The 15,149-nt window shown below is 36.1% G+C and overlaps 1 protein-coding gene across 1 annotated transcript in view; it reads right to left on the bottom strand.

Moving 5' to 3' along the window:
- CTNND2 (catenin delta 2) overlaps nt 1-15,149 on the bottom strand; it is a 688,599-nt gene that overhangs the window by 562,499 nt on the left and 110,951 nt on the right. The window contains exon 2 of the mRNA XM_087815345.1: nt 11,462-11,598. Within this exon, the coding sequence (XP_087671471.1) occupies nt 11,462-11,598 (137 nt within the window). The remainder of the gene's footprint in view (nt 1-11,461; nt 11,599-15,149) is intronic.

Here is a 15,149-nt window from a genome sequence, read left to right as displayed (position 1 = left end):
TTCCATTTATAAGAAACATCCACATTAAGAAAATCTATAGAGACAGGAAGTATATTAGCTTTTTCCTAGGACTGTGGAGTTTGGGGAGAAGGGAATGGGCAGTTCCTTTTTGTGGGGATAAAAGTTTTCAAAATTAGATCATGGTGATGGTTGCACAATTCTGTGAATATACTGGAAACCATAGAATTGGGTGAAGTGTATGGTGTGGGAGGTATATTTCAATAAGCTGGTTTTTAAAAGTTACTTCAGGATATATAGAATCATGACAGTAGTAGAAAAAACTATAGGGATGGTCTAATACAACTGACTTTTATAAACATGTTAAAACGAGTAAGTTAGTTATCAACTTTGATGCAGCAAATTACCTCAAAACTTACTGGCTTAAAACTATAATAATGGTTTATTTTGGTTATCAATCTACAACTAACAGTGAAGACAGATTCTTTCCTCCCTATGGCATCAGTTGGGGCCACTTGACCAGGGGCTGGGCTCAAGATGACTCATTGGAAATGTGGGCAAGTTGGTGCTGGTGTCAGCTGGGAGTTCAGATGGTTCTACATACTCACAAATATAAATAAAGTAAAACTATGTAAAAAAATCCCAAATACAAGGGAAATACAAGATAAACAAATAGTAAGCAAACAGTTGGACTGTTCAATACTCAGAGAAACAGTATGTTTTCAAAGGGTAGTTAAAAATTATTGAAAAAGATATTCAACAAATATTTGGCACAATTGCATATAAACACAAAGGATTGGGTATTTGTGTGTTTTTCTGTGAAGTTGGTGATTCATGTGCTAACATGGCAGTTGTTTATTTTGTTCCTTTTGCTAAAATAAGGCACACAGTTTAGTTTGCAAAGACACTGGCCTATATATTTTATTAATGAAGGATAGGTTTAAGCTAATGTACCTCATTTTGAGCTGAAAATACCTCATTCCAATTAAATGAGCTTCGATTCAGGTTGTTTACAGAGGAAACTGCAATTTGGGGGCCTAGGATTCATCAATGTAAATGGGCTAATTCTGAAACCATGTGAAGGTAGCTCCCAGGGTTAGACAGAGATCCAATACGACCATTAAAATAAGGGCAGAAGAATATGCTCAATATAACAGTAGCGATGAGACCCTTGCTCCACACAACTAAACTAAGGATTTTTATCACAATTAAGCAAAGCCTTTACTTCTGAACTAAAATAAAATAGGAAAACACAGTAAGTTAACTCATAAACTCACACCCCCACTACAAATACATGGAACCTGTTGTTTGTGTCCGGGGCTGCTCTAGGGGCTGGCAACCAAATGTTAGGAGGCTCCCCTGGCCACAACCCCACTCCATAAATAATTCACTAAGTTTCGGTGTTTTTCAGAAGAGTATATTATATTTGCTCATTGTTAGTAGTAGTGATAGCAGTGCTATATACCGAGGACTAAAACATTTCACTTCTCTTAAATCAAGTCACAGCGAGGGAAAGGTTTTCAGTGTCAGGTTTCCACACAATCCAGAAAAGTTCCCAGTATGGTCATTTCCTATCTTCTGTCCCCACAAAGGTAGAGTCATCACATAACTACATCATCATTAAGGCTGAGTCGTTGGGAGGTGTTCCAGGGCAGGGCTGCAGTGTTGTTCCTGATATAAACTGAGTGCTCAAATTCAGAGGATTTAGACTCTTGATTATTAATTTTAAAAATAAATTTCCTCTGGCTTTTGACAAGATGTCTACAGCAAGCAAATTCAGGTGTCTGACAAGTAGTGGAGCTCATGGTATTATTTATGAAAAGGGTCTGTGTTAGCTGATAGGCGGGTTGGGTCCAAAGCTGATTTTTTGTTTGCATGGGGGCTTCTCCTCTGTTCAGATGGTCAGGATGGTACAGGCTAACAGGGGCTACAACTGTACTTTAGAAACTACAACTCAACTCAAATTTAAACACCCTGGGTTGATATCTCAGAGCTCTACTTCCCAGAGCAAAAGAGACGGCAATCTCAAAATATGCATGGAATTGCCTGTACTTGCCTAAAACAACTGTGGAGTCACCTCAGATGGGCTTCTGTGTCATTCTTAGTTTTAACTGTGTACATAACTTCATCCAGCAGACCTTCCAGGATGTGCAAGCTGCAAAAGACATCCCCAGATAACTACATACTTGGACTTGGTGAACAGAGCTATTTATTGTTGTTTCCGGAGGCCATGAGTAGAGTGCGAAAGTCAGAACTTGTCATTAGTCAAGAACAGGGTGCTGATCTCCACTCTTCTATGGAAGGGGCCCATAGCTGGCCCCTTCAGAGCACATTCCTTTAAAGACTGCAGCTGAGCAAGAGCAACTTGAACATGATGGATGAGGGCGGCCTGTGTACCTGTGGCCCTGATGCAGGCTGGAGATAACTTCCAGCCAAGCCACCGACTCTCAGGAACAGGAATGCTGGCCAAAGCAACGCTGCGGATTTAACCCACAGAACTCCCTTCCTAGCACATCTTCTCTGCAGACATTAACAGTGAGGTGTATGAGCTCCTTGAATTCTTTTTGTTTAGACTCATTAACAATTCTTTCAGACTCCAAAAATATATGGCAGATCAAATTGATGTAAAGTTACACACCTCCTTTTTCTAAGTTAAACAAGACCTAGACAGGCAGGGGAACCATTTAACTTGAAATGAGCAAAAACCTTGATCATAGAGAAATTTTTCTCTTTAGAAAAAGATAATATAATAAATGTATCATAAACCCACTTTATATATAAATTATGAGACAATGTAATATAATGAAAAGAGTGCTAGATTCAGAGTAAAACCATCTAACTTTTCAATTGTACAGCAATTTCCTATATGGCATTAGGTAGGTAAATTGATTTTTTTTTTAAATCATCAGTTTCTTTGACCACAAATGGAAAATATTACACAAAATAATTAAAGAAAAAAATCATTATATATCTGATTAAATGTTTTACATATAGATCTTATAGAAATGTGTAAATATATATTTTGTAAAAAGATATAGATTGTAAAGAAATTTAGTATCTGTCCTGTTAAAAACTGTTTTTGTTATGTTGAGATACTATTTAACATTGTTTCTTGTTCTTTGATAATTCCTACCATATTTGGTTTAGTTTCTCTGAATAGTGAACATGTTTTCCCCATTTACTCCCTCTAGAATATTCTGTTTGTTAATTTCTTACTCTATGCAAACCATATACAGGATACTGACTGTTATACCCAGGAGCGCCTGCTTTCTACATCCTGCCTGTGGCTCTTATCAGCAATTAAGTAGGACATATTTTCCTGGTGAGTTTGTAAGGGTCTTTAAACTCTTTCTCAAAACTTTGCTCCAGGCAGCTTCTGTCAAAGTTGACCCAATGATTTATGTACCAGGAAGTATGACATGTAATTTTTTTTTTTCATTTTGAGAAAATCAAATCTGCCTAAGAGATCAACAAAGATGGAAAATTTAGATAACATTGCAATATTAATTAATTCACAGTGAATCACTGTTCATAGCTATCAGAAAAATGTTTAAAAATAATATTTAATGATATTAAAAACTACCCTTGATATAATGTTAAATATATAAAATATAAATATTTATAAAGGAAAATATAACATTATACAAATGATTATATAGTAATATAAAAATCTGAGAAGGAAATATCCCTGAATCTTTGCAACAATCTCTAGTTCCAGTATTATTCTAAATAACATGCCCAATTTCATTCCTTTCTGAGATTTTAAACTTTTCTACAATGAGTATGAATTATTTTATAATGAAAAATTCATAAAAATATTAAAATGCCACATTTAAAATATTCAATATGATTTCACATGTAAGTACTGAACTATGAGTTCTAATGATAGTTATGAAAGAGGCATTAGAAATGCACTCTAATGTCATGTTACAAACCCCCATATATTAAAAGCTTACCTTCTAACTTAGCATATAAACACTTAGCCTATTTTTACTTTTCCCATCATAGTCTCTAGTCCCCTAAAAACCCAACAAGAAATACCTTTAAAGGAGAAACAGCAGACAGGAAATTAATTCTTAATAGAGAGCTTGGGCTGATTAAAAAGATAGATAAGACATATATGTTTTAAGAACAGTTACAAACTAAAATTTTAAGGGAAAAATTATGTTTTAGGAGAAAAGTTAAAATAATTTACCAGCAAGAACAGAGAACACAAAAGGGAGTATGAGGGTTGGGAGGAAAGAAGATGATCTACCACATTTCCAGAATTATTCACTCATGACTAAACTCTTAAATTAATTCCCAAGATCTTATACAAGTGGTTTATGACCCTTGTTTTTCCTTGATCTCTAGTTTCAACCATCATTTTTGTGATGCAAAAAGATCTACAAAGAAATAGATCCACTTCAAACCCAGCAAGCCTCATCAATCTTCCTACTTGGAACTCCATAACTCAACATAAACCACCTGGCTTTCTTTGCCCTGCTGGATGTCTCAGCACCCAGTCTGGTCAGTCTATCTACCCCTGCCCACCGACCTGTGCCTGTGATACTCACGAGGCTTTCTGAGCTTTACTGGCTCTGTCCCTTCCTTGTTATGAACTATGTTATTTACCAGGACCCAGTTCTACAGCTTCTAACTGTAGTTCTACCTTGTGCCTTCATATCTCAATCCATCTTGAAACCAACAATGACTGCTCCTAATATAGTCTATGTTTCAGTAATAAAAATTAGGGAAAATTATGTTTTTCTTAAAATATTTTCAATGTACTTGTGGCTTGAAACAAGTTCAAAAGTCATCAATGAAGTAATTCTCATTGTAATTTTGATACATGGAAAAAGTTCAACTTGTGGCATTATGATGTGTGTAATTCTTTTCTTCTCTGACTAAATGAATATAAAGTTCACTAGTCTCTGTTCATAATCCTTCTCTATCTTCTTGACCTTTCTTAAAGGTGTTTTAATTTCCTTTTTTCATGAATGATAATTCTGTCATTACTTTCATAAGATGCTTTCCAAAATATAGTCTGGAAATTGATTAATAGTCATAGGTCATTTTCCTCATTTCTTTATCAGAAACTGTTGCTGCACATTATGGTAACACTAATAAAGCTGAAAGATTTTGCAGTGATATGTGGCACTGGAGGAATACTAATTAAGGAAGCTTTTTATAGCATGTTCCTTTCCTCTTGTTATACAGAGCTAATGCATTTTAAAAATTATAAATGTAGAAGCTAAATAGAATTAAAGGCATGCTTGTCTCACTTGAGTCCATGCAAAAGATCAAGATTTCATTAGATTTTTATGTAAGATGCATTTTTTTTTATATGTTTAGTGCCTTCTTATGACACAACATATGCAAAGTACTTGGTGCGACAGTTTTGCCAATAGTGAAGGCTCAGCAATGCCTTTCCTCTTGCTTTCCTGTAGTAAGTGTAATAATAAAAATGATTAAAAGCAGGAGGACTTCTGCTTTACCACCTAGCAAGCATCAATATCCTAAATAATGGTACTAAAAAGTTCCTCTAAAATCAAGAGTATGATTTACAATCTTTGCGGGATTTAAAGAACAAGAGAAATTACTGTAGCAATAGTGCGTCTGTGGTTATAAGTGCTGTCAATTTTAAGGAATGTTTTTATCAGTATAAATTACTTGGAGTTTGATCATTTAAGGACTAGTGAGTTTTCTTCAGCTTTTATGTACAGTTTTTAAAGAGTTTATGGCACTTTTTATATGTTTGTTATGTTTAGTTTTAACTCCATTGCTAACTGCTTTAAGGCAAACTCTAAATCCATGTATCACCCAGAGGAAGAACAGTTTCAGGCTTACAGTAGACACCCAATAAACACAATTGAATAAATGCAATGATTAGACACATTTACATACAGTGTTATATGCCCAGATATTTGCTATTTAATCTATTCATTATTAAATATACTTGGCTGGTAGAATTATTACAAACATTTACCTGTGCCATAATAATTTACAAATATCAATGAACCAGAGAAAACCTCAAGATTTTAAAAATGCCCCAGTAATTTTTCTAGCTTATGTATGAAGACCCATTAGATGCTAATTTTGGAAGAACTGGTGATCAAATGAAACACTGATCAACTGAAGGAAGAGAAATATTATTTTGAAACAAGTATATTTTTAGGGAAGTCATGGTTTTCTTAAGAATAAAGTAGTACACATATTTATTTAAGATAAAGTACAAAGACCAATGTTTCACAGCATGAAAGAATGTAAATTCTTGTCCAACATTATAAGAATTTTTGAAAGAGTGTAAACACACAAATGAAGATCAGGATGTCTACTTCCAGACCAATCACAAGCAAGTGTGTTTGTACTTAACCCACTCATGAGGCTACTTAAGGTCTCGGCCCTGATGGGTGATCGGAGCCACTGTTACTCTCACCACCACTGCCCTGTCATCATCCTCACACTGGCTTTCACACAGCCCACAAAAAGCTTTCTCTCTCATTTCTTGATTTGGTCTCATCTCCCAGGGTCATAACCCAGGTCTTGACATTCTATAATTACTTTCAAATTCTTGATGTGAAGCCCAAGGCTCTCCAGCTACCACCATCTGCATGTATTCACTCTGTGAATCCACTGTCCCTATCAATTTATCAATTTTTCTGTCTATATCCCTTTCCAATCAATGTCATTTCAAGATCCATCATTATAATCACTCTCCTGTGTCCCTCACCTTCATTGCCTCCGCCTCTTCACCTTGGCTCAGCCCAGCTCTCCACAGACTCCAAACAGGCCCCTATGCCTATCTGCTGATAGTGGAAGAGAAATACCATACATTCCCAGTACCGAGTAATCAGTCTACCTGTGACCATGTACTTTGCATCTCTCCTGCTCTCATGAATGAATGATCATTGTTCTAAATATCATTCCCTTCACTGGTGTACTGGATCCTGTTCACTCTCACCTACTCAGTGACTTTTCCCCTGAAATCATCCCTGCTTTCCCAAGCATCATTCATTTCTCTTCTTCTCCGTCACTGCCATCGTAAGGGTATCTCCTGTCCTTAAAAATAAATCCCTCAACTTGTCTCACCCCTTTAGCCTCCATATCTGTGATAAATGGTTATCCATCAACTTTCTCAGTTATTTATACAAATAATCTAACCGGGATTATCGCATACCCCACCTCTGTCCCCCCCTCTTCTGGTGAAGGACATTCACTTACAGGACAGGAAATGGGGACTGGTGTCTCTCTCCTAAAGCCCCATAGGAGGAGAGACTTAGGAACTGTTAGAAATGAGATGGTTCAAACACAGGAAATTACCCACAGAGTGTAGCAGAATGCATGGTTCTATTTCTGTTGATATAATGGTGTAAAATTCACCAGTTAAAAAGTAATCAAAATGGGAAATTAGAACAAAGAAAAAAATCAATGAACAGCTCTTCACTGAGCAATCCAGAGCTGCTGAATTCAAAGATAGTAAGGCTCAATTTACAAATATCTTAGTCCTGCCATACAACACTATGTGGGATGCATTTCATGGCCTAGGGTTTGCATGACTTAAGTTTTATTGTATGGTGGTAAACTAAATTTATTCCCATGCATTGTTAACTATCTGCCTAAGAACTTACTGGAATAAGTGTGTTCTTAGTCTCATTAGCAACTTATTCCAATCAACTCCATCAGTTTTCTTTATATATACATTCCTTTTATAATCCTTTTTCTTGCTCTGCCTACATAAGTTGCTCTGTATGTTTAATGAATGAGCAAATCAATTATGTAACCTATTACATGTCAGTCAGCTCAGGATACATGCTTGTTATGAACAAAGATGATTTCGTCCTGCAAAACTAACCTCCGAGGAGACAGGACTACAGTAGTACAAAAGGATGATGCCAAGAAAAATTTTACTTGAAATTCCCTAAATTAATAAATAGGATTTTTACTCAAGAAAGCTAGTTCTCATTAGTACCTAAGAGGACCAGGTAAACAGTATTCTTTAAGTGAACAGATTTATAAATATATGATGCATATAACCATTAAGAATCATAGACGGTATTAATTTGCAAAGTCACTTTTCCTTAACCTTGGCTTATCTCTTTTAAAAATATATTTAACTTAGCTTTAACTCCAAAGATGATAGTCTATATCTGAGAAAAAGAGAAGATGGAAACTTTACAAATGATTTAGGACAAAAAAAAACCCAGTAAAGGAAGAGAGTGGTGGTTTGTATTGGGGCACACCAACAAAGTCTACGGACGTGGCCGCTTGTTGATTTCTGCCTGTGAAGGGGCAGCCGCCACTCACAGGGGCTGACGCCCACACCTCGGATTTGGGTGTTTCAAGTTGCTCTGTCTCAGTTTCCCAGGACACACTGTCATTTCTCCTCACATTACTTATCTACCACAAAGAACCTCATACCTTTGCTGTCCAAACATAAACATTTTAATTACTAGAAAAAAATACTTTTCACAACAAATTTTTATTAAATTCCCACCGAGGAGTTGGAGAGTCCATTTTATTGCCTGAAATGTATTTTTGCTTTAAGCAGCTTATCCACTCTCTCAACTGCAGACGTCACTATTTCAGCTAAAGGAATAGTTTCTCTTATCCAACTAGTATATATTCCAGTCTCCCAACTCTTTTCTCCATTGTTGTTTCTCTCCCTAATTCTCTATGTCCTCTGCCCACTCCCACCTCCATCTAATTGAAAACACATATGGTAACCAATGCTAATAGTCTGAGTGATCTCCTTCTATTCTTTTGTAGAAGCTCATAAACACGTACAAACAAAACATACTATGTTTTTAAAATAGGGCAATACAATACTATGTTATTTCCTTTCTAAAATCCTCGTGAATTTTTTCAAAGTGTAGATGTGTGGCTCCAATTCATTTTTATTAATAACCTCATAGAAAGTATATATCTTTTATATGAAGGATTTTACATAAAAGATATATATCATTTTTTTATTCTTCATCAATCAATATTGTTTCATATTTTTCTATTCCAAATAATTTTACAACAAATACTCCTATGCATAAAAATCTTTTGTTCTAGGTGACTCGTTTTTATAAAACATGTCCAAAAATGACAATTCAAAGGCTAGTGAATGTTTTAAATGCCAATTCATAGTAAAATATCATTTTACAAAAACATTGCAGCAATGCACATTCCCATTTGGAATGTAAGAGAATGTGAATTTCCTCAAACCTTGACTCTTAGCTCGCTTACAATATATACTACTTTTCAATGTTTATTATTTGGTAGATTAAGGAAAGCCATAAATTCGTTTTGAATTTTATGTCCCTGATTAGTACATTAGGGTGAAAACCACTCGTTGGTTATTTGCATTTTTCTTCTGTGAATTGCTCATTCACATTTTTTGCCTAGTTTTCTATTCTTTCATTTCTCTTTTTCTCATCAACATTGGGAAATCTTACAATATTAATGATATCAGCACTGTCCTATTTGTGGCACATATTTTCTCTTGGCCCATTTTTCAACTTTTCATGCCATTTTCCTTTGTTTTTTATTACTCTTGGTGTTCCTTTTGCCAACCTGCATCAACAGTTCATGTGTGGTTTCTTAGTTTCCTCTCCCACCTGTAATTTATAAATATCTTCCCAATGTTTCTACTAATATGTTTATAGTTTAATTTATATGGATACATCGCTTACCTTTGAGATTTATTTCTGCATACATTGTGAGTTAAGGGCTTCAATTTTCTTCCAGATGGTTAGCCAATTATGTTAGCACCATCTAAACCACTGCTTTGTAATAAATGAAAATACTTTAAATACATATAACCCCTATATATATTTGAATCTGTTCTGAACCCTCAGTTATATTCCACAAAGAGATCATTCTTTCTATGGTGAGGCAGTTGGACACTACTGTGACTGGTATATTTGGTAAAGTGAAAATCTCTCTTATCAAAAATTTCCTTGGACTCTTATATATTTGTGCTTCCACGTAATCTTTAAAATAGTCTGATCCAGTCTGCCAAACAAATGAACCATCAGCCATAGCTTCTGAATTACAACTGCCTACATGTTATATATTGATTTGGGAGAGGGTAATGTTACGATATCAAGGTTTTCCACACAGGACCATTTATTCTGTATCACTTTATGTCCTTTAACAAAATGTTATAGCTTTCATCAGACGGGTCTGGGAGTTTTCTTGTTAAATTTATGCCTTGTGTTTTATATTTTGTCATTACTCTAAATTTAGTGGCTTAGCGGGGCTTCCAAATCATACCAAAATAAGAAACCATGACATAACCCAACCATAACAAAGCAGTATCCTGTGTATGGATACGAGTGGCATGAACGTTTGCTCTCCTTTTCCACTGCTCCTTAAAAATAATCAGAAAATTCACCCAAGTTGTCACTTGGAAGCAAACTAATCAAGCAATACAGCCTATACCTCAACCCAATCTCCTCTTACATTTCCACAAACTAGACGATCCAATCAAGTTATTCAACTTTCTTTTGGGTACCTACTTAGCTGCACACTTCCCAACCTGGTGGCACACTTTTGATTAATAGCATCATTGATCCCTTCTGTCAACGGCTCTTCCTTCAGCTTCTCTATTGACAGCTTGACCATCAAGGTGGTTTCCTACTTTTACCTAAATTAGTCCCTCGTTATAAAAAACAAACCAACAAACAAAAAACTAGAGGTTTTTTTTCAGTAGAGTAACTGTCCTTCATTGCCCCATTCAGACTATTGCTCTGTTGAGATGTTCCTGAAAGCAGGTAAGTGATGTCGCTCTCACCACTGTTGCTGTTAATTCGACATCCCTAATCATATAATCCAAACACAGGGTGCTTTTTCAATAAAAATATCCATTTATATCCTAGCACGTGCTAGAAGAAGTGAATAAAAAATACTGACTTTCCAGCTTTCATTACTTACTACCTTTTATTTACAAGAAACATGACTTTTAAGAAACTGTTTAGATCTAAGACCAGATTTTATTTATTTATCCATTTTTATGGCAAACTAATGCTGGAGGAGAAAACATTCAAAACATTGATTAGTTTTAAAGGGAAAGTTCTGTAACGCATTCTTACAGATCCATCATCTCAGAAACACTTCGCGTTGATGCGACATCTCATTCACCTGCTGTACATGTACTAATGTTTCAGCCAGTGGATACATTTTAACAGTTTATTAGACTCCATATTTTCTAAAGACCAATTATTTGACTTTGTGCATTTAATAGTATTAAAACAGGTGCATCACCGAATCTGCTAGAACTTCATCTATATGTAAGTTTGACTGCAAAGTTTTTATTTTTTGTCCTATGGGCTATTATTTCAAGACTATCTGCCTAAATTATGAATAAAAATATGGAGTCAAAAGCAATCATAATCATCTTAATATTAATTTGATAATAAATACCAACAATCCACTAGTAAATCATGGGTTTTTTCCAATCATCATTGTTCCTCAGGAAAGAACTTTTTTTTTTTAATGTCCCCATAAGTATGTCAGGAAAGCGGAATGTTTCTACCTGTTCTTTGACCGAGGCAAGGATGGCGGAGGTGGTTTCTGTTTCTGAGCCATCCCCATTGGAGGTGGTTAGGCCAGGACTCAGGGAGCTGGTCTTCTCTGAGGCTGACGAAGGCTGGTCAGGGACAGGCATAGCTCCTGCAATGAAGAGGAGATGCTCAATGCAATCTGATGTTGTCACTGTCAACAGACACAACTATCAGGCAACTCTAAGCCATACATGTTGGCAAAATGAAAACTATGAACTACAGAGAAAGCTCATGACATACTGGTAGAAGGGGAAACAGTAAATAGAAGTGTTTCTCCTATAGCATCCCCAGCCAAATCCACAGGGGCAAAACTTTGTGTTTTGACTTTGAGATAAATGGGGGAAGGAAAATGAAAGTAAGATTACAAGACAGAGTAAAGATATAAAGAAGTACTGAGTTTAAAAAGAAGCTAGTGGAACCACCTTTGCACATCTGTGTTAGGTAAATTTATTACTTGGGCATTGGTATATTTCCTGCTAAAAAAGAAAATCTGTTAGATTCTCCTTTACACAGAAATCACAGAAAATAAATGGTCAGTAATTTTGAAGTAATTAAGAAATACCACAATTAACATAAGAAACTTGGTTGGTTGTAAAATATAGTAAATAACTAGCCAACTCCACAAATATATACCAAGTTCTTGCTCTGTGATTGACAGCAAACAAAATCCCCTTAAATCTGGCAAAGCTCATTTGCCGCAGTCTGTTTTGCCTGAGTTCATGCATGAAAGAAAGGAGAAATTCATAACACTGGTGCAGTTCATGAGCAGACACACATGTAAAGGTTAAAAACAGGATCCCAAAACATAATTGTGTTCCATTGCGTTTGCCCTACTCAAATAAATAAGACCAAAATATTTGTTATATATATTATCTAGCAATGCTTGTCAGCAGAGGGAATAATAATTAACTCACGGTATTTTTTTACCAAGGCATTACAAAATCACTATTCAAATAAAAGGCTGGGAGTAAGTTAAGGTTATTTTCTTACCTAAAGCTACCAAATTTCATGTCCCTCCAGGAACCAGTGCTCTGTGAATGTTATAAGGCATTTCTTATTTTATTGTATACTGTGTCTGCGCATCCTGGGTTTTACACTAAGTGCCATAATTTTCATAGCTGCCCTAACACTATATTCTTAGATATATTTAGTTAGTAATTTAGGGATATCCAAACTCAAAGGGATCCAATACGAATTTTCCTTAAAGTACATGTACAGAAAAAAAAGGAATCCTATGGAAAGTAAACTCACAGTGTAATCTGATCATAAATTCCTAACTAGGCATGGGGGATAGTCACGCCCCAAGCCAATAACGTTAGTGAAAGGTTTTAAGCCAGCCCTGTCCATTGTTCTTGTGCACATAGGTTAACATGCCTTTGAATACCAGAAGTACTACCCCTTGAAGAGAGTATTAACCCTCAAGAGAATACATAATCTTGTTAGCTCTCCTGTAATTCAATCCTCGTCTTGGTTTCTCCAATTTTCCTTATGTCACTCTTTAATTTCGAACGCATAAAGAAGCTCTAAAACTTATTCTTTGGAGCATTTGAGGTCTTGCACCCCAGCATATGTGGTCAGTTTGGCTCAAATAAACTCTTATAAAATTCTCTATAGGTTTGGCCTTTTCTTATGTCTACAAATATATAATAAGTGGTCATCTAATTTGGAATGGGAGATTCCCACTTAATTTTAACTTGTTTTTATTTTTTGGAAGTTCCTGTTACCATTATCAATAGGGATTGGAACAGCACTGGAAAGATTAGTCTGTTACAAACAAAATATATGGGAGCATTTGGGGACAGTAAGCAGAATTTGAGAAAAGAGTAAGGATACAATTAAATATGATCAGTAAAATGCAACCATGGCTAAAATGTTGAAAGTATTTTAGGTGATTGATGCTAATAGGAAGAAACAAACAGATTTAAGTAATTATCTTAAATCTTGGTGGTGGGACCAAGAAGACAATAATAAAATACATTAGTGTATTCAACTCGCTTTCACTTTTTTTTTATTTGATCAAGTTTCATAATTATAAGGATAGGAAAAACAGATGAACAAATGCTATACCTAGGTAAAATAGCCTGAAAGTCATGACCTTATGTTCAGGAGAGGTTTGAGGGACAAAGGAAGGGGGCAGGAGCAGATAATAAAAATAAAGGAAGATGGCAATTCTTGTGCGCAGTCGCCTGTGGACAATGGAACATCCACCCCTGGCGATCTGCACCTACAGCCATGCCAGCGGCTGCCAAAGGGGACTCTACCTAGAGACAGCCTAAAGCTGAGAAAGGAGGAGTGTCACATGTTTTAAATTACTCTTCTAACTTTTGTGCTTTCTAAATTTTCCTGGGCCTATGTGAATCCAGGCTCTGGGCCAGTATTATTATCAACATATATTTTGGCAAGGAAATTGTGTAAGGTCCCAAAGTTATTAGGTAACGTAAGTGGGCCTAGAACCCAGGTTTTCTCCCTTTTTATTCCTATTTTAGTGTTCTTTGAGGCATCAACCTATTTTTCATAACCTGTACTGCCTCCTAAATGCTACTCTGCACGCCAATTTATATAAAATGTAAGTCTTAAAAGTGTGACAGTGACCTGTCATAACAAAATATGTGATTTATAGGCAATGAATCAAGGTATATCCTTAGGCACTTGACAATTCTGACCCTCAGAATATAAATAATAATTTAGTCTGCTTAGCTACCCTCCTTTCTCCTTATGGCAGTAACAGAAAGAGAAGTGAAATCCATAAGGCTTATCCCCCCCATACAGAGCTACCGTGACCCAAGGCACCCTCTGTGGCTGAATAAAAATGGCTTGGAATAATTTTCATGGTTCATAATTTTTAACATTCAGATTTAATTGAACCACTGGCCTTCACTGTGTACGGATGGTGAAGGCTGTGAACCTCCACTCCCAATCTTCTTATCTCAGAGCCCAGGAAAAAGAGGGAGGCGTGAAAAGACTGCCAGGGCCAAGCCCTGGGTCGCCTAATGGTGGGTATAAAGGAGCCTCCTGACTTCACAGCCTATGGTTAAGTATTTTAATTCTAATTAGAGCTAATATGCTAAAAATTAGTAGTTAATCTATGCTAAATCTGAAAATGTAGGGAGATAAAAAAAAAAAAAAAAAAAAAGCAGCGTAAGAGCAATCAGCAGTAAACCCACCCTCCCAGACTGTATAAGTACTTTGATATTTTGGTCCAGGTTTTTCTGATACATTTACTTTCTGATATGGCTCATTCTGCATAGGAAGTTTCACGTAATGGGGTCTCAATGCAATGGTTTTTATTTTATTTGTTTGTTTGTAGTCCTCACCTGAGGATATTTTTCCATTGCTTTCTCAGAGAGAGTGGAAGGGCGGGGAGGGGGGGACATCCATTGGTTGCCTCCTGCATGTGACCCGACCTGCCCCGGGGATCGAGCCTGCAACCCAGGTACCTGTCCTTGGTCAGAATCAAAACCAGGACCCTTCGGTCCGAGGGCCAACGCTCTAACCACTGAGCCAAACAGACCAGGGCCAATGGTTTTTATTTTAAAAACGTTTTCTCAGCAACATATCATGAACTACTTCTTATGTCAACAAAAATTATTCTACAGTGTAGTAATGTAACAAATAGTATTCAATAACCATAGGCATCGTAATTTCTCTATCTTTGTTTGC

This window comes from Miniopterus natalensis, chromosome 3, assembly GCF_054644295.1.
Source record: "Miniopterus natalensis isolate mMinNat1 chromosome 3, mMinNat1.hap1, whole genome shotgun sequence".
Taxonomy (NCBI): Eukaryota; Metazoa; Chordata; class Mammalia; order Chiroptera; family Miniopteridae; genus Miniopterus; species Miniopterus natalensis.
This window is presented reverse-complemented; position numbering and strand designations above follow the sequence as displayed.